This window comes from Caloenas nicobarica, chromosome 2 (assembly GCF_036013445.1).
Source record: "Caloenas nicobarica isolate bCalNic1 chromosome 2, bCalNic1.hap1, whole genome shotgun sequence".
Lineage (NCBI taxonomy): Eukaryota > Metazoa > Chordata > Aves > Columbiformes > Columbidae > Caloenas > Caloenas nicobarica.
Window position 1 is genome coordinate 123,657,026 of NC_088246.1, and position 21,148 is coordinate 123,678,173.

At 38.9% G+C, this 21,148-nt stretch overlaps 1 protein-coding gene across 1 annotated transcript; it reads right to left on the reverse strand.

The window, feature by feature from the left end:
* Positions 1–1,163: 1,163 nt before the first annotated feature.
* On the reverse strand, positions 1,164–20,879 carry OPRK1 (opioid receptor kappa 1). Its single transcript, XM_065628601.1, has 3 exons — positions 20,620–20,879; positions 6,266–6,618; positions 1,164–1,696 (listed from the first exon to the last, which is right to left on the reverse strand). Exons 1-3 carry the CDS (start codon positions 20,877–20,879, stop codon positions 1,164–1,166), a joined length of 1,146 nt encoding a protein of 381 aa, XP_065484673.1.
* Positions 20,880–21,148: the final 269 nt, after the last annotated feature.

A 21,148-nucleotide genomic window follows, 5' to 3' on the forward strand; every position in this document is an offset into this window, starting at 1 on the left:
CAAACCAATAACTTGTGTAGCTGTGCCTTGGCATCTCCATCTTTACAGGAAAACAGAGAAATTTACTGAATTCATAGGACTGTATCAAAGCAAATGTACCATCATCAATAAAATGGGAACTTTTCCAATCAAGCACCATTAAAGCATCCAGGATATCTAATCTTCATTTCCTTTGTATAAGTCCAGTTAACCCATGTGCTAATTCGCTAGTTTCTAGTTAGTCAAATATTTATTTTAGTCTGCTTACAAATTGTCCAGGAAAACAAGTACTGCACTATTTTTAATTGTCCCCTTTACTGAAAATGGAATGCAATAATTTCCCCCATGTAACAAATATGGCACGGTTTTTCATCAATTTTGTAACAAGTGAAGTATTTGAAATTTTCTATCCTATTTCAAAATACACTCTGAAAATGCATATTATATTATTCACAATCAATAAATACACAATCATCTTGGAAAATCACACATACAAAACATTACACACGGGTGATTAAATATGTGCTAAGACTATTCTAATCTCCTTAAATCCCAATATTTTAAATTCCAAAATGCTTTACCATATACAGACACAATAAAATCACTTTGGTGTGTAGGTGGATCATGCTTCAATTGGATTTCCACAGCACAGACAAAAGTTACAGACATATTAATTGAGGACAATATTGATTATAGCTCTGGTATTGTTCTGCAGAAACCTAAACAACAGTCTTCACTGTAAAACAGTATAACAAATCAAGATGTCAAACTACATAGTTCAGAAGCAATCACTCTGGGGGTAAAAGTTTCTCGTATAACTCAGTGCTAAGACCAAATGTCGCCTAACATAACCTTATGTATGATAAAAAGAAAGCCAGAACTTTCCTTATCCTGAATCAACTCCTGTCTCCCCAAAAGTGTGTATTAGTACCTGCTCAAGTACAGTAAATATGGTGCCGAAACCTGACCGTCACTCAGGTCCTTTTCATTTGAACTTATTTTCATGAGGTTCTTGTTTGTCAATAATTAACTTGCTTCAGTTCAAACTATTAGGATTTCTGAAATATTAGGGAAACATCTGTTTGGGTGAGTCTAGTTCAAACTGCAGTGGTAATCTGTGTCAATCCTAGGTCATTGGACTCTTCTCTCTCTTGAGGACAGTAAGATGACATTTCCACGACTAGTCATACAGGTTTGTTTGTCCCATCTGTCTCCCTCAGATAAGCCGGGTCTTGCACAGTGTTTCTGACTCTGCTGGTGCTCTGCCTGTCCATCCTCGTCTTAAAGGGGAAGCAGAAGTCCTTGAAGCATCTCTTGAAGTTTTCATCCAAAAAAGCATAAAGGATTGGATTGAGACTGCTGTTGGTGTAACCCAAAGCAATACAGAAGTAATAGCTGGATATAGCAGCAGTACTGTGGGACACATCCCCTAAGGCTTCAACCAGCACGAAAATGTGAATAGGAGTCCAACAGACAATAAAAACTGCCACAACCACAAGAACCAACCTCGTGATACGGCGCAGGTTTCGGTCTTTTTCTCGAGACCCTGAGAGAAGCCGTACACTTTTAAGGCGCAGGATCATCAGAGTATAGCAAACAATTATTATGAGAACTGGAATAACAAATGCAAAGACAAAGACACAGATTTTCATGAAGATGTCCCACCACACATAATCTCTGTCTGGAAATTGCAAGGAGCATTCAGTGCTAGCAGTATCTGGGAATGAAAGAAGCAAGAAGAAGAAAATTGCTCTATTATTAGATATTCTAAACAATGTAATTATCATAGCATAAGCTAGGAAAAGTGATTAGCATGAAATGTGATACTAATAAATAGAGTTACCATTAAATCACTCCAAGGGAAGCTTTCAATTACCACTGATACTGGTTTTATGCAGCTGTCTCTATAAAGTACTTAGAGAGATAGGGGCTTTTTAAAATGCATAATGTATAAAATTTTTTTCCCATGGGAGGATCTAAAAATGCAGAGCACAAAATATAAAAATTTGTAAAGATGTCTCCATTTGAATCTCATTGAAATGTAAAGCTAGAATAAGTACCATGTTCGATGGAATAGAAATCTCGTTATTATTATCAAACTACATATGGTTTTGTCTGCAGGTGGAGAAAGATTTTTGGTATCATGAATGGTGGGAGCTGAATGAGATTTTGATCGTAGGAAGACTTTGCCCATATATGATTAATTGTGTAATAATCTCTTCCCACTTGCCTTTTTCAGTGCAAATGGAATACACATAAGTGCCTGCATTCAGAAAAACTTATTTCCTGGCAACAGCTTCTTGTCAGCTAAATAGAAGCAAACAAAATACGTCTGTGTGCGGAGTCAAATGGAAGCTACTCTTTTTGCAGATCATGTCATTGAAAATTCAGCCTGCACAGAGACTGAAGTATCTGTGCCACCAACACCAGCTCACTCCCTTTCTGATTGCCCATGCCAGGCTCCAGAGTAACAGGCTGTCACTTAATTTCATGTCCCAGAAATATTCCATCTGACAGGAGGCTGCTAAGGAATGAAATATTTGAGGTTTCATTTGCTAACCTCATTGGAGCCTTCCAGCATATAAACTGTACAGAAAACCAAAAATCAAGATAAATGACAAGGCAAGAGAAGGGGTAAATTTACTACTGTCAGCAGTTAAACTCTATTGAAGACAAGTCAAGGTAACACAAGGATTTTTCACTCTGAATTGCAGCTTAGATTTTATCCTCTTGAGCGCTGCATTATTCTTCGGATTTTTTTTTTCATTTTCTCTACTAAATTTGTCTTTCCTCTAAAAAGTATTATGTATTTGTTTTTATTGAATCAGATCTAAGGGTTGAATGATTCAATACACTCTCTCACATCACTTTTTCATGTCTCCAGCAGAACTAGTCATAAAAATTCCATCAAGCCATATTTCCCTGCTATCGAAACATTTCACAAATGAAGATGATATTGCAGAGAGTTTGTTTTGAAAAACAACTGGGGGGATGTTATCATTATAGTATCATACAGACATTTCTGTGGTTAGATATCAGAAAGCTGTTACTGTGTGATATTGAATACTAAATATTCAAATAAAAAAGCTGAAATCAAAGCTAAATATTTTGAGGTTTTATTTGAAATAATGTAACAACTAATGGATGATTCTGAAAGCTGAAAAGTGAACAGATATATCTTTCAAGCCTGATGAAGGATGCTAAGTTGACAGCACAAGTATAACTCGACAGGGTCTGGACACTCAGTCAATTTTTCTAAATCCTTTGTGACCTGGGTTTTTGTAAGTGTAGTCACTTTCACTTAATTTTATTCTAGAAATGTCAACAATTGTCTTCAAAGAAGTTTTCACATTCATTATTGCTGTTATTTTTAGTAGTGCATGGCCTAGCAGCAGCAACAAAATCAGGATACAGCAGTAATATCTAGACTAGTAAAGCTGCATCCGAACATGCAGTTCTGGATAAAAGTCAAGTGTGATCAGGGATGACTGCTCTGGACCACATCCAGCTGCTCACTGAAACTCCCTCCCAGAGAAACTGCCTCTTCAGATCTACTGACATAATTTAATATATTTGTAAAAATAATTACATCATGCTTCCTACATTTTAATACAATTTGTAGCTGGTAATGGTATTTTAGAATTCCAAATTATAGAATACAAATTGAATTATTGTCTTACATCTCATTACATTTTACTTTCTATGGAAAAATCTAATTCTAAATTCACTAATATTCATGTGTTTCACTTGATACATACAATGTTATGAATTTTTATGCAGCCCATTTACATTTTCCCAGTATACAACTGGCAAGCAATCAACAAAGATCCTTGTCATAATGCACAATATCATAATAATTTTCAGGAACTTTGGAAGACAATAAAATCCAATTTATATTTTATTCTTGTTGTTTGAAAAGATACAGAACTAAGTACAGCCTCACCAACTGAGTACTTAAGATTTCATACTGACCTTTTCCACTCTGAAAGCCAAATATTTCAAATACATTGATAGGGAAAAATGCTGCATTCTAGATGGTATTACAGTGGTAATATATTTTAAAATGTGTTTGTCAAACTACCATTTAAGATTAATCATAATCTTGACATAGGAAATTAATCTGTTTAATACATTTTTAATTAAGTCACCTTCAGGCATCCCTACTGCTCTGTACTCAAATGGAGCCTTCATACTGTTACTGGGAATACTAATAGTACCTCTAATTTTTAAGTTTTTTTAAGTGAACAATTCTTCAGCAAGAAAGGCTCTATTAAAGCCAGAGAGGGAATATATACACAGATGTAAAGTGTATTCTGCAGAGAAAATGTATGCAGAAGGACACCCCTGGGAGCAGTCCTGTACGGTGAGAACAAATGGGACTGAGCATGGAGTGGGAACTTTAAATATAATCACTTTCCATTTGATGTTCAGTTGTTGATTAAATCTGAATCCAACAGAGGCCCTGTAGCATATAGACAACAACTGTTTTGACCAACATAACATAAAGTTTCAGTCCCAAGCTCCAGCTGTCAGGCAAAGGGAGTATCCTTGCTTTTCCCCTTCAGCTTTTATCAGTGCAATTCATGAACACACCAGACAAGATAATTGGCAGTAAATGCTCCAGAGAGACCTTAGATCAGACAAGCAGGGCTGAACAGCAGGGGCTGACAAGCATTTGCCAATCATTTCCAACCTCATTTGGCCCAGCTGAGCTATCTATTACGAGTCTCTGTTTCAGGAGAAAGAAAAAGCTGCCTGACACGTGGCATGGCAAAAGGCATTCAATTGTTTCTGGCCTCAGAGCAGCCCCTTGATCTAAATGTGATGCTTAGAGTGAATGACAGGAATATTCTTCTAATTAAGCAGGCTCCAACAAAACACCTAATGGAGCCAATGTCTCATGGCCTTCAAGATCTCATACACAGTGAAGCAATAACTCTTCTCCAGTGAAGTTGCTTGGAAATTAATCTTTTTCTGATCTGGACATTGTTTTATGGAGTCTGTCACAACTTTACTGAGGAGAAGAGTTACAGCACTGCAGACCAGAACACTTGATTCCCCAAAGGGCTGAAAGAGTTTCCAGAGAACTCTCCTGTTGCCTACCCACAAGAAGACCAACAGCAAGAACAAAATCTATACATCTTCAGCCAAATCAATCAGCCCTTGAGCAGCTGTTACTGAACTCTTTTGTTTGCATTGATCTATGGCAAACAGTTTAACACACAGTATTTATTGTCTCTGCTAGATAGAACAGTGTCCTTATGTAAAGTTTACCATTTCTCTTGGGAGGAGTGAAACCTTTCTAACAGAAAAGGTTGATAATTCAGGAGACTATTAATAATTTTTCAAAATATTGTTTACTTCTTAAATAAAGCTACCACCAAATAAATATGCGTGTTTTGTATTTTATCAAGCCATCCATTAACAGGATTGCCCCAACCCAAGGATATCATAGAGGCCTCAAGCCTTTTGAAGACATTGAGGTGCTCCTGCATCACAGTCATGCCTCTAGGTATGAAGTGTGTGTGAGAATGTTTCTCATCTTTCCTTCTCAAGGAGGATTTCAAAATGAAATTAACTCCACAGTAGCACGGTTTTGTTAATGAGTCACCAGTTATAGGGGCTAAATCCACAGTCCTCCATGGATTAAAAATTTCAAGCAGAGCCTACAAGTGGTCTGTGTATGAATATCATTGGCCTCATGTTCTCGTAGCTGCTTCTCTGCCATGGTCTGTGTTCCCAGTTTCTCTGCTGATCCTTATTCTCAGCTTTTCCAAGTCTCCATCTATAGCCCCATTTCCTTTTAATGAAGAATTTGAGATACTGTCATATATAATCTAGCTTGATTTTCTCTCTCCAGCTACTGACTTTTCCTTTTTTCAGTATGACTTCAAGTTCTGTGAAATGGAACTTCATCAGAACTACTCTTGCAACACCTACAAAAATCACCTTAAGCCCACATTTCAAGTTTCATCCTAAAGTGATCTTTCCACTGTGATCGAATTCCTGATTATTTTCCCCTGCTGTCTGCTAGTAGTTCTTGATGGTCTCATTCTAGCACAGACAATGCTTCAAATTGCATTTTGTTCTTTTAGTTGGCCAGGGCATCTGAGCTTAAATGATTTCCATGTCACACTGTAATTTTCTGCAATATATTATATTTCAAAATGTCAGAAATTTAGACATACTTCTGAAAGAGGAATCAATTATATTTAATCAATATTCCAAGCTACATTTTACATCATTGGAGCAACAAAAATACTGAATTTTGAATGTTCACACTCACCTTCCCTGACTTTGGTACCTCCAAGAACTATTGCAGATATACCAACAGATGAGGACAATAGCCAGATACAGATGTTGATTATCTTTGCCTTGAGAGGTGTACGGAAGTCCAGAGCCTTCACAGGGTGACACACGGCAATGTATCGATCAACACTCATCATGGTCAGTGTGAATATGCTGGTAAACATGTTATAATAGTCAATTGAAATAACTATTTTACACAGCACATCACCAAAAGGCCAAGAGTTCATCAGGTACTCAGTACTTTGGAAAGGCATAGTTGTGGTAACTAATGCATCTGCCATAGCCAGATTGAAAATGTAGATGTTTGTTGCTGTCTTCATCTTTGTGTACCTGAAGACCAAAAAACAAAAATAAGGCTTTATTATTTCAAAGAATGGTTATGTACATTATGTAACAGTTTATCAACTTTGCCATAGTTGGGTTTTTTCTGTCCTTTCTAATTTATGACAGAAGTACACACAAATGCAAGACCCTTGGGTTAATAGTAAACACATTTGACTCAGTCTCTCAGCACCTGAATTAGCAGTTAGACCTATTCACCACAGGCAAAACCAAGGACGTTTAATCTAACTAGCCAAATCCTGGCTTCAATTCTATCTTCTCAAATCCTTCTACAAGAAAATATCATTCATTGTTACATTTGTAAGTGATCAAAATGTTTTGTGTGTGCTTTTCTTATAGCTAATTGTCAGTGACTGCCAGCTTTCTGGGTTTGTTTTGTGGAAGGAACAGTTATCCCAGTCTCCGATAAGAATCCATGTTAGACTGCTACATCTGCCAGGTCAGGTTACCTCTTCTACAATAGTTTCTTTCCCTTGAATTCACTACAACAATGCCAGCTTATGAAAGTCTTAGTCATTTCCCTTCTTTGCTCCTTCATTTCCAATTTCTCCTCCTTTCTTACCATCAGCTCTTCCCAGTCCTCTCTTTTGTGACTGCTAATGTGAAAGGTGACTATGGCTTAAGTAGGATACCACAGTGGGAAAAATTTATCATAGCAGTATTTTTTCTTCATCCTTTAATTTCATCAAAATGCAGCATTTGTTTTGTCCAGCTGGTAAAAACCTCAACCTACACAGAAAGATTGGATCTGGTTTTTTGAGATGGCACCCTGCTTTCTTCTGCCCTGATGACAGTCTGGAGGGACAGGCTGTGCCCCGGGGTGTGGACGACTAGTTCCAGTTCTGCTATGGACACCAAGGATGAAGGAGACCTTGTTAACATAGGGATATACCTAACACTCCTTTCTGAAATACTTCCCCCCAACTAGTTACTTTTGCTTGATGTTGTTAATTTATTATCAAACTCAACAACAGATTTTCTTTCTCAAAACTGTTTCAGCCCTAAATTTTGCATGTGTGCCCAAACTAAAATGTGCATATGTAGCACACACAGAAACACATAGAGCTAGATTTTGCTATGTGTCATTTATAATTTACAGTAGAAATGTAAGATTTTATCAGTTCGGCTAATGTAGGGCAATGTGCCTATTTGCCTTTAAAGCTTTGATGTGCGAAGTAAAAAAATAATTTTAAGAAATTTTGAGCAGTGTTGACAAAATGTACCCAATATGTAAATTAGCTAGTAATTAAGATACGGGCAGAAATGTCATTTTATGATCAATGCAAAATGTTAAAAATAGCATCAGTTTTTCTAAAACACTCCAATTACGACCTACTAAGAAAATGAAACAAAATGCTGGTTTGAAGCATAGAAAAGAGAACTGCAAGGGAAAGCAAACTCTTCCCACTCAGGTACCATAACCAGGCTCACGTTTTGAACAAAGTCAGAGCCAGTCAAGCATTAGAAATCGCTAAGCAAAGACAGCCAAAACAAAGCAGCAACACAAAGCCTACACTGATGGCATGACCCACATGGTCCAGACTCCTTCTGCCCCAGATCTTCTCCAAGATCAAAGGCAGAGCAAGGAGGAATCTGCCAGTCCAGAAGCCCAGAGCTGGGCTTCTGCCCCTTCCCAAATCAATCTCCTCAACAGGCCTTGCAGCAGAGGAGAATATATTGCTACAAGAAACAAATGTAAGATACATTAACAGACTAGGAACTTTCCTCCTGGTAAAAACAAACAAACAAACAAACAAACAAACAAACAACAAAACAAAAAATAAAACAAACAACCAAAAAACCAAACCAAACAAAAAAACCCAAACAAACAAACAAAAAAAACACACAAAAAAAACCACCACCACAGGTAAAACAGGTCTGAGTGCATCTCGGATTAAGACTGAACAAAAATTCACCAAACAGTCAGATTGCAAATCTGTGCTAAAATGGACTAATTTTCATTAAATGCCTGAAAAAGAATAGTAGGAGGGTGATGTTACTGCTGCGGACATCACTGATGATATTTGGAATTGTTGTCTTTTCATATTGAAAAAAAAAAAGACTGAAAAGTTGGAAAGGATGCATAAAAAGCACCACAAAAATAAGTGAAAAGACTAGAGAAAATTCTTACTGTGAGTAACTTAAAGAGCTCAGCACTTGTAGTTTATAAAAAGCAACACCGAGAGGTGACTTGATTACAGTGTCTCAAGGCCTCCATAGGGAGAAAATAGCAGGTACTGAAGAGCTCTTTCAGACTGCAAAGAAAAGCGTAACAAGGATAAATATGTAAAAGTCAAAGCCAGACAAACTCAGCTTAGAAACAATGACAGATTTTTCCTAACAGCTACGGTGATTATTACTGGGAACAAATTACACAAGAAAAGAGTAATTTTTCCATCTTTTGATGCCTCCAAATCAATGTCTGCTGCTTTGCAAAGACTGTGCTTCAGTCAAATACAAGTTACTAGACAATTTAAATGAAATGCAATGGCCTGTTATAAGCAGAGATGAAGTAACTAATAGTTCTTCTGAATCATTATTTCTGTATCTCTTTAAAAACTTCCCTAAGGGTTTGGACAGGCAAAGTTTACTTTCACATATAGAAGAATTAGTCTGACCTTTTTTCCTTAAGGAAAATCAGAAAAGTAGTGAAAAATAACTAAGAGGATTTTATTAGTCTTGAAAAATCAAATATCTGAAAGTCTTCATATCCAGCATTTCTATTGCTCGCAACCTGAATTACATGACCACATATACCATATTTTTCCAGTACCCTTTTCCCTTCTTCCCCTACCTATCAGTGACAGATTAGGAAAGACCCTCTGTAAAACAGAACTAGATTTTTAGTTAACTTCAAAATTCAAATTTTTGAAGCTGCAACACAAAACATGTTCTCCGTATATGTACTGCTTCTGTTATACACATAATCAATTTTGATTTTTTGGACTATGCAACACATGCATAGGTAAGAAAATTAGTTTTCCTCACTACTATTGATCCAACAGGAAGGATGTCTTGTCATTCACAGGTAGCTAGAAATATAGAGTCATCCTCGCACCAGCATTTAGACAGCTTTCAGCGTACCCATATCAAAGCTGTATACGAGAGTGAAAATATAATGGGGAAATAAAAATTCAGTGTGCCATTCCTCCCATAGAGGTCTGTGACAGCTTTGGCTCATATCAGGGACACATAGGCACATAACAATCCCAGCTTTGATAATTTTACCTGGTGTGCACCTAGTGCTTTCCCATAGCTCACCAGACTGGCAATCCCACGACTAGCTGGCCTTGCCCAAATTAATCCTATTTCACAGAGCACAGAGACCTGCTTGCACCACTCAGTCTGGACCAAAAGAGGCACCTGACCCCTTCTCTGCCAGACTTCAAACAAGAAGGTGAGAGAACAATAAATACTGCTCCAATGAATATTTCATTTCATTTAGGCAATCATTTCTCCCAGCCACTGCAGAGGGATCATGCATACCTAGCTCAGGGATGAAGGGTGCACTGGTCAATCTCAGCAATGCTAAATCCAAGCATGTTTCACTGGCGCAACCTTAAAACTCGCTGATCTCATGCCAGTAATGTAAAGAGCTTGATTACTTTGACCTGAAAGCACTGGTCTCTGTGTAAATGAGATGTTGGCCTTTAAAGCTGTTGGGCAATATAGATTAATTCATACATTCATTTAGAAGTTTGAAAAAAACAGAAACGTCTTTGAGAATCTGGATTCAATCATCTAAACTCCTTTCAATATTTTTAATTAAACACCTAAAAATTATTAAATGCCTACATGCCTCTGAAAATATGCACTAACAGGCTTAATCAAAAGCCCAGTTAAAGTACTGCTTTTGCTGTCAGACACTTTGAAGTGGACACTGACAAAGTCTTAACTCAAACATGAGATAAGAGATTTAACTGCTTTCCTACAACTGATTCTGTTGCACCAAAATATAGGAGGCAATATTTTACATGGTTTGGGTTTTTCCCACCATACCCACCCAAGTCTGCACAAGGTCAAAAGAGTGATCGAGTAAGGGAATCTTGTCTTCCTTTTGAAACAAAAATTATTGATCAAATACCTGAATTTCATTTAAGGAAAAAATACTACTATCTGCTTTAAATAGTGTAGCAGAACAGATAGGGGAAACCTGGACATAACTACAGCATAGATGGCACAGTGGTAGTTAATGACAAACATTTTCTTAGTGTCCTTGGGATATAACTGTCAAAGACCATTAAGATATTTATAAACTATTGTTGTATAAACTCTCAATGGGAAATCCTGTGTCTAGAAAATAGTTTGTTACAGCTTTTCTAATGCTACACAGGAATGGAAAGTCCCTCTTTTGAATAAGATGCTAGAATCTAATTTCAAGAGGCAGGAAAACCTCTGATGAACTAAGCCACTTGATGGATCTTGTAGACTTCTTGTAACCTCTGTAGACTTTAAATAACTGGAAGATATACAGAAACCCTGCAGAAAAATAGGCAAGATGAAAAATAAATCTTTGGTTTGGATGTATTTTTGGATGGATATATGAGAAGAGTTTTTAAGGAGCAAGATTTAAATTATGTCTACTTATACATCAAAAATAAAACACAGAACTATCACTACTTAGGCTAAGTCCACTTTCCAAAATGAAAAGTTTTTTGAGATTGACTTTAGACTGACCCTTAGAAAATTTCCTCTGTTTCTCAGTTGACTCATCATTAACTGTACTTTTCCTTCTAGAGCAGAATTTACTTTGCACATATTTTTAACACAGTAAATAGGAAGAAATCACACCTTCAGACTAAGCTTATCCATGAAATTGTGGTAATGGAAGTAGGAAGAAGTTGGTATGCTTTCAGAAAAAAATCAAAATGCATTATTAAATCTGCTAGTAGAGCCTCTTAAAGTTATTATCTCAAGCAGAGGAAAAGAGTGTGATTCTGAAGTGCACTGTAACATTAGTAAAGTTACTAAAAGCTGGGAAGGAGGCTCTGGTCAAATTTTTTTCAGGTAAGTGTAACAGACTGAAATGTTCCCTGCAGTATGAAATGAGGGATGGGGTGGGGAGCAAGACTAACAACATTCTCCAGTAGCAGAGTGAAAGTACAAAAGCATGAAATACAACGAGGTATAACAAACACGTATTTTCTGCAGATACCCGAGTCAGTGAATGAAAATGAAAGCTAAAGCATATCTAAAAGCAAATTGCAAAACAACTATCAGCAGGATGCAGGCTCTGTTCCACTAGGTTCCTCTGAATTAAGTATATGGAGATCAAGCAGCTGAAAAGCTTAGTCAGAAAAGCTCTAAATCTCAAAGCTATATTCAGGGCACACTCAATATCATACTGCATCAGAACAGGGAAAAAAAAAAATTATTCCAAACATATAACATGTCAGAAGGATGACTCAGCTATCTTTCACATCTTCATAAGTCAATATAAAAGGCTTATGCCAATACAAAACTAAGACTGAGGTCATTTAAAGAATGTAAAAATTAATATATTGCTGTTTCCTTGTTCGTATTGGGTTATAGGTTATTACCACATTTTGAATTACAGCTGGAATTTAGCAGGGGATAGGACCTCGGGAAACACTTTAAATAAAGGCAAACATTGTGACGGCACACATTTAAAAATTGCCTGTCTTTAACATCAAAATTGTTAGGAGCCTACAAAAAATTGAATATGTTGTCTACAAAATTGTATCCTAAAGTGGCATTCATTTTATTAATAAGTACCTGTAGGTGCCTATTTTCAAGAAGCTTAAAGAAGGAAAGTACAATCTTATCTTTTATTGTCTCCTCAGGGAGCGTAATCTACCTGAATGTCAGAAGGTATCATTAAAATTCTCACAATTTACCACTACTGTTACTCCTCTGAACTATCCACAAACTGAGCCTGAACAATATATTGCAGATTTAGATTAGATGTGGAAGCTTTCCTTCTTTAGCTCAAGAACCAGCTTCTGAATTACAAAAGAGATGTTCAAGTCCAAACATATCCTGGTCAAAAAGAAGAAAAATTCACACTACTTAACAAAAATGAGCTTCTTTCCTCTTTCTGTGATAAAGATTTCTAATATTTTTATGTGAGCTCAGGAACCTCTTTTTTTAAGAAATATGCTTAATGTTAGGAACCTCGCTACCGTGAAATTTGTGATTCCATGATTTTGCTAGGGGACCTCAGAGAAATATTAAGGTTCTGTTATTTATTGTGGCTTAAACTGAAATAATGAGAATGCAGAATTTTAAAAAACTGGTGGTCTCTCCAAAACAAGTATATCTACTTTTATTATTAGAGAGCCTAGACAATTAGCTTAGACTAGGCACCTGATTTTTTTTACCTCTGTTGGCAAGATGAATCTAGACCTCATCGAGCAGCTGACTCTGTTGAGAAACTTTATGCTGCTGCAGATGTTTTCCAGTAACCAATCATGATATGGAGAGTTCCCAGGGTGTTACACAGCCCATCCTAGTATTTCTTCCTTGCCACAGGTACATTCCGCTGATGAGTGATAAGTCTCTGCTTCTGGTAACATCCACCTTTCCCCTTGTTCTTATCTCTCTTTTTTTTTTTCATTAAGGACATGAGCCCCCTTAGCAGAGCAAAGTGCTTCCTATGTGTTTGTGGGAGAGGGGAGTGAGTTTTCTATGCTGTAGGACAAGGATTGCCTAGCAAAGAGAACAAATCTCATTGCTCAAGCAGATAAGGATACCAGCTCCAGTAAAAGATTTTTCAAGGTCTTACTTTCCTTCATATTCTTTGGAGAGGCTCTGACTTCCATAGGTAGCTATGTATGCAGAACTTGGCTGGAAGCAGTCAAATTTTATTGACCATTTGCTCCCACTAGATGTTTGTGCAGGAGAGAAATAAGGAAAGAATTAAAAAATGTCTCACAGAAGAGTTTTGGGTTGTGAGTATCTCTCTTGTTCTCACAACAAGGCACCCACTGTCCACTTTGCCACAAGGACGAATAGCAACTGCCACTGCTGGGAGAGTTTTATAGGACAACTACATGCTTGGATGTGTGGAGACCTGAATCTCTGGTCAGCACTCCTGCAATAAAGTTGAATGGGAGACAAGGGACCTCATTCTATAAAATGTATGGGATTATGTGGTAAGGCAACACATGCATATATCAGTAGTGAGGTAGCTCAGAGAAAAGTCATCAGTCCCTCTTAGGACTCAGCTGGGAGGCTTTCTCTGGACTCTACCCATTCATCTGTTATCCTCCCCTGCCTCAGAGGACTCCATAGCACAGTCTAACTGAACACACACTTTTCCAAAGAAGATGATATAAGCAAAATGCAGGAAACTTGAAGATGCGGTCAACTAAAAAAAAAAAACAAAAAAAAAACCAAAACATAGCTAATAGCTTCCATGGTGAAAGCATTGCCCTTCTCCTGCACACTTCAACAAGACAAGCATTCTGAAAGGCATGAAAGGCAGACAGTAAGCCCTGTCTTTCAGGTAAAAAACCTTTTCTGAGTGCAAACACTAAATGAATATTGAATTCCTTACCCAGACTTATCCTACCATGCAGGTTCCCACCTATCACTACTCAAGGAGGCCTTTCTTAGTTGCCATATGGTAGCCACAGTGTCTAGACTGCCTATAACGCAGCAGGAAGTGGATTTAGCTATGTAGTCAGTCAGCAAATATAAAATACTCTGTTTCCCAGGTGCATTGTAACTAAGTTTGAGAACCCTAAATATTCACTCATAGTGCACTATTGAATGGCACTGACTTTTGGAGCAGAGAGGAGCAGCCAGGCAGAGCACTCTCTGTTGCACAGAACTGGAGGAGAGGAGAAAACAGAAAGGTTCAGTGCACATTCTTGACATGTATTAATGGAAATTCATGCACTGAAGAAAATCATGTTAGGCTCTCACACTCATGCAGAGAAGACAGAGGTTTCATTGTAAATAATGTCTCAAAACTGACAGTAGCAAACTACCTAGAATTAATTTTCACTTCCCTAGGGATTAGAAGGTGAATCTAATGAGACCTGAACCCTCTGTCTTCAGGAGAAATAAATACTTGAAAGATGATACACAGGCTAGCACACAAAGGTGCTCTGCACCTTCACATATTCTTTATTTATATCCTTTTCACATTTTGCAAAATATCAGCATGGTTACACACTCCTCTTTCCATATCCTCATTCTATCTGTACACATCCCTTCCCCACAGCTAATTCAGTTTGTGCACTCATTCCTGTCTGTGGACAAAATGACGTTCATTCTGCTATTTCCACTGCCTTTCTAACTCCACAAAAGAGAATGACAATAAACGAAGCACCAAGTCTTCCTTGAGGAGGAGAGCGAAGGTTTCACACTTTGCAAGAATTACCTGTTTCTTACAGATGGGAGGACCAAAAAAGAGACATGAAGTAAAATTCCTAGAAGTAGAGTTTATCAAAGTTCTGGATGCTTCTCCTTTAGAAAACAATATGTAACTGAAATCAAAACTCTCCTTGAGAACCCATTTGTTTCAGAGAATTTAACTTAAGGGACAAACTAATTATAGTTTGACCAGACAATGAGAGTAGGCAAGCCAGTAAGATCATCCTCCCTTGCTCTTAGCACATCCCAGGACATTCAAAATCATCAAGTTAAGAATTTCCTGCCACAATACTCTTTCACTAAATTCAAAATCCTTTCTTGGGAAAAACCAAATGAAGGCTCCCCACTCTTTCCTTGCTCTGTCCCCCTTCACCAGAAGGGTTTAGACAGCCTGTCCCTCCCAACACCATCTCCACGCTGTGCTCCCTCCCCACGCTTCAGCCAGGAGCATGAACTTCCCCAGCATTCTCCTAGCTGAGGACGGGCAAGCTATCTCAAGTTTTCTGCCTTGCCAGCAGCCAAACTGGAAAGTTCTTGTAAGTTTTCACTTTTCACCAGTTCAAAAGGGCTCTCCATAATTTGTCTTGCTTCCAGACATTGATTCCAGTTATGACTTTCTCTGAATTAGATGACTACCTGGCTGCTAGCCCAGCGGAAGCATCTGGATGATACCAAATTACTTTTCAGAAGCCAAACAGATTACTCACTATAAGCGATAGCCTCTCTTTAATACTGCCTCTAGTAAATATTCCTTCTAATCCATTCCTGGGAGCTCTCTGCTTTTTCGGTATCAGCTCTTCCTATCATAGCATCATATTGGGAAGCTATGCTGAGTTTCTTGCCTGCTTAGAAATCCCAGGTCTGACTTAGGCATTGTCTAGCAGGGTATTAAATGTATTAGAAACACTGAAAACTTGTTTAAATGACTGTGCATTTCGAACTACCTGTATTGTTTCATAAACCTGTCCTCTTCTATTTTTTCTGCTCTCCTGGTCTTTGTGCCACCTGTAAAAGTTGTTGATGATGATCAGTCTTCCAAGTTGTGATGGAAATTATGCCAAGATTGGCCAAACTCTGCAGAACCCATCAAAACTACGTCCACTCAGTGAGGTAAGCCCAGATGCTCTTAGGTCCTGGGATGAATTACTATCAAGCTATTTGATACCTCAGTACTGATAATAGTAAGGTGTTGAATGTTTGATCAGGTAAAAAAAAAGGTAAAAAGCCATAAACTTCACTAAGTAAACTACAGTTAGGCCTTCACTTCTAGAAGCCAAACTGGTGATTTCATAAAAGAATAAAATTATACAAACTGCAAGTTATATGGAACAGGTAATTCAATTAGGTTGACTCTTCTGGAGCATCATTTTTCAGTTCAGAACAATATTGTTTCCAAATATAATTTAATAAAATATGAACAATAATTAAAAGCAAATTAGCAAGTAATCTTCTGAAGTTATCAAAATCTAATATTGATTTAAACCAATATATTTAACCTACTTCATTTTTGGATACATATTTTTTAGTATTTTCATTGTGGTTTGGAATGAACAAAGAAGATTTAAAAACAATCTGGGAAGGATTCAATTTTATATGACATTTATTAATAGACTCTTCCTGTTACATAAGATGCCACACGGTTCGATGAATATAAGAACAAAAATGCATTACTAGGTGTATTTTTTCTTCAATATTAGACTAAGGAGAGGAAGACAAGCTTTCTCTTTTCCCCTAGGAGTGAATCTACATATCTGTGACATAGCCTCTTGTTAAAACAGTTTTTGAATGTAGAAAATTATTCAGTTCACTGGAAGCTTGAAAGATAATTTTAAAAGAAACACGGGATTGGCTATTTAAGATCCTGATGACAGCAGCTGTTCTCAGTAAATGACTTCAGGAACACTGGAGGTAATGCACCCAGAAAAAGTTAATCTGGGGTGGGTAAAAGAGAACATCTCGCAAAGTTTTTACCAGAGTGTGTTTATGGTTTTGATAAGAGCAAACCCATAGTAAGGTTGTAACTTTAGTCAGGACACTTTTCTTTCCCTCCAGTTGTCAAAAGAAAACATAATTTTCTTTAAAGTCAGCACTAAATTTTAGAGAAATACAGTCAGGAGGGAGGAGGAAGAGAGGAAAAATACTTTTTTTTGCTTCCAAGGACAAGTAACTTCATTTATCAACATCAGCCAACTATTTCACTTCCAGAAATATCTTCTAAAACCTCAGAGATAAAGCTAATCTCAAAAGAAAAGGTTTGGGGTTGAGAAGATTCTGATCATGTTAAGACACACATAGTTGTATAAATTTATTCAGGTGACGTCAGCTATCTCCACCTCATTTCTACAAATCCATTTCATGCCTCCCCTCCTCCTTCACAGGGGGAGGACTGTGCTCCCCATATAGTATCTGCATTTCCTACCAGTGCAAGAGGCAACGTGGTGCCTTGTTTCTCTCTTACTCTGTCCTGAGGAAAAGCAGCAGCTACAGGAGAGCGCGACATCCCGTGTGCCACGGCTTGGCACGAGCAAGGAGGCACTGTCAGCCCACCCGGCTGGCTGCTGGCCCCACAGCAGACCCCCTGGGGCTGTTCCACCTGCCTCACACCCCTTCCGAACTCGGAGAGAGTTCCTGCAAACCACCCACACCATGACACCCAGCCGCAACAGGCGTGCGAGAGGGCAGGGTGCACCACATACTCAACGTGTTAACAATAACCACCCTCGAGGCACCTGAGGAGTCTGAGGTGCTTACAATAGCCCTGGTCTTGCTCTGTTAGGATTTTTAGTGACTGGGCTCTGGCTTTTAAACCCAACAGTTGTTGTTACCTTTAAAGACAGTGAATACCAGTATCTCCATTTCACACGTGACAAAACCAGGTAACAGGGCTGTGAAGTGACCTTCTCAGGACAGGACAAAGTGTTGAAGCCTGGTAGTAAAACTAAGAGAAGAATCCAGGTCTCCTGAGATATGGTTTAACACATCATGCTGCCACTACCATACTAAAGTGCCATTCCCAGCCTGTCTTCAACATAAATCTCTGTTTACAGGAGCTGTATCAAACTCTGCTACTTTTCTTTCAGGACCTTGTATATGTGATCAAAGCAACATTCTCCTGGGTTTTTTTCCCTCTAAAACAGGGGTGTCAAATCCATTTTCACTGAGAGCCACATCAGCCTCGCGGTTGCCTTCAAAGGGCGGAATGTAATTTTAGGACTGTATAAAAGTAGGAGTAGTGGTTTTCCCTCCCAGCAGAAATGCAACCCACCACACCTGAAGGAGATTTCAGACACCCAGATCTCTACACACAGGCGGCTGAGATGCTGACTCGCTGGTCTCTATGAACTTCTTTAGCATCCCTTGTGCAGAAGCAGCAAAACCAACCCTCTGGGGGTATTAAAGCGAAGAATTGTCCAAGGCCTGCCTACACAACAGCTTTCGGCTGGATTTGAGCCTGGTTTTGAGGCATCTCAAGACTATTTGGCATCTCCTGAATATACTGCTTAATTGACACTTCAATAATTTCACTGAAAGTCTCTGAACATCAGGGATCTGGTTTGTGTCACCCAAAAGAAGACTCAGTGTCAGCCCTGGAGTGGTCAGGCAGTTGGACTAGAGGATCATTGTAGGTCCCTTCAAAATCAACTATTCTAACATCTGGTGATGTTTAAAAGAGCTGACGGCAAAGAGCCAGGCCTGCTTTGCCTGCTGGTCCAACAGGGTTTGGGAGGAGGAGAGCAGACCCAAGTTTCAGAGAGAAGCGAAACAGCAACACAGGGTCTCACACAAACCCAGTGCTCAGAGGCAGGGTAAAGAAGAGCCACAGTCTGTCCCCATCCTCCTTTAGAGTTGCGGCAGCTGGAGGAGAGGTAACATGGGATGGCTGGCAGACACGATCCCTCTCTCCCTTGCCACCTTCTTTCACAAACTTCCCACAGACCTTGGCTTTCCGCGCAAAAGGACATCACTGCAGGCTGCATTATTCAACAAGTCATTAAAATCCATCTTGAGATGCAATCATGCACAGAGTGGATGTGAGGGAAAGAGAGAGAGAGATGAGAGGTTAGGATAAAAATGAAGAAAGTACACCTCTTGCGTAAACATTTGGAATATTTCGAAATCATAAGAAATGTTTGAAACTGTAGGTTTGTGTTTACATGCACTTCAGCTAATCATTCTAGCAGGGGTTAAAGCATTTGCCACAAAAGAAACGTAAGAGAGGGGGATACTGGGGAAAAAAAAAAAAAAAAGGAGAGAGGGAAAAAAACCCAACAAGTGTCTTGTCATATTTATTTTCTGATCATGGAATCAAGAGATGGACCAAGAGGAAACTGAAGCAAAAGGAACTGGTAGGAGAGCGAGCCATAGCTAGCTAGACCCTCACAAAAATAATCTTAGGAGGGTAACAAATACAGAGAAAAAAGGAAATGCATATGTACATATGCACCGGTTTAATGCATACATGCTATCTTTTAGGACTCTGGTTATGTTTGAATTTATTTCCACTGCACAGGCCACTTAATCAGCTGTCATTGTTACTGACTGATGCCTTAGAAAACCTCTGCCTTTGCAGCTATGTGTGTGTCAAGTATGGAGTCTCCTTGCAAGAAAAATACAAAAAGAATTTAAATCTCTGAATGAAGGGGGAAAGGGCATGCCGGGATATAAAAATCACTGCATCAAAAAGCTGGAGCAAACTAGTTTCTCCACATTGACCACAGACGTCCTTATTTATCGCACTGACTATTAAAGGGGATTTTATATATGTACTCCACAACTATTTTTTTTCAGAATTTTTTGCAGGACTGAAATGGACTTTGAAACAAGAGACCAAAGAGTTGCATGATTTCAGCCTCCTTGGTTGCTCACTATCGCTCTGCTGATCTGCATTGTCCAAACATTTTTATAAATTGCAAATGAAAAGGACAAAAAGAGAGAGAAATCATAGTGCAAGCTAAAATATAAAATATACAGCAATACACAAGTGTTAAGTGCAAGTATTGGTGCATTTCACTAAGTGATTTCATATGAAAAACTAACACAGAAACACAGCTTTCTCCTGTTTCCTGAAGAACAATAGAAAGTATTTCAGCACCTGCTTTGCTTTCTTCAATCTAACACCAGCGACTGGATTTAAATATCACTAGACAGAGACACAACATCCTTGGTTTTACATTAAGCATTTCCACATATCTTTATCATTCCCTTTTTTCCCCACCTTGTTAAATGAGCCACTGGGTGACAAGGCAGTAATGTATAAGTGTTCACACGACTAGGCACATAAGCCATCTCTCGGGGACTACTCACAGGGGAGAAAAACTGCCTTGCAGAAGTTTCTTTCTCCCACTTGAGCTTTACCTCTGGTGCGAGCAGCCTCTCATCCCTAGAGGGCACCCGATGAACGCAGCTCCGGGGCACTAAGTGCCTTTCCCGCAGGTTGTAGGATTTACCACTTTTAAACAGCTTCTGTCTCTGCACGTCCAGGCAAACCACTGGGACTGAAAAGGTCTGGGTCATTCCAGTTACTTTCTTCCAGCTCCTCATGTAAGCACTCCCAGAGACCTTCCATAAACAAACCCCCTACCTCCACTGCCAAATTTAGCGATGGCCATATGCACCTCCTCCAACAGGTACTCCAAATCCCCTTACCTTATGATGACGAACATTACCAGAGAGTTTCCCACCAAGCCAACAACGAAGACCACTGAGTAGACAGCAGTGATGATGATGGGGATGGCGGGGGAGATGCTGGTGTGGTTGTGCTGGGTGTCCCCAAAGGCCCCGGTGGCATTGCTCTCATAGTCCGTCCAGCCCAGCATCCAGCTGCTGCTGGTGCTGAGGGGACGACAGGGCCCCGGGGAGCAGGTGGAGTCCGGCTCCTCACGGAAAATCTGTACAGGGGCATCCATAGGGGCACAGCCCCCTCAGGTGGGAGGGAGACAGAGAGGAGAGTGCAGAGAGCAGCAGACGAGTATGCTGGAAAGAGGGAAGAGAGGGAAAAAAAAACAGAAGCACTATCACAGCCACCCGACATTAAGATCCCTAAAATTTGTACACATTAAGGGGAGCTCTGCTATGGTGGGAACCGTAATTCACCAAGCACAGACTTGGGCAAACCACATTCATATTAAATAATTACAAGTTTTACATCTCACTATGTAAAGGGTAAGTGCTGCTC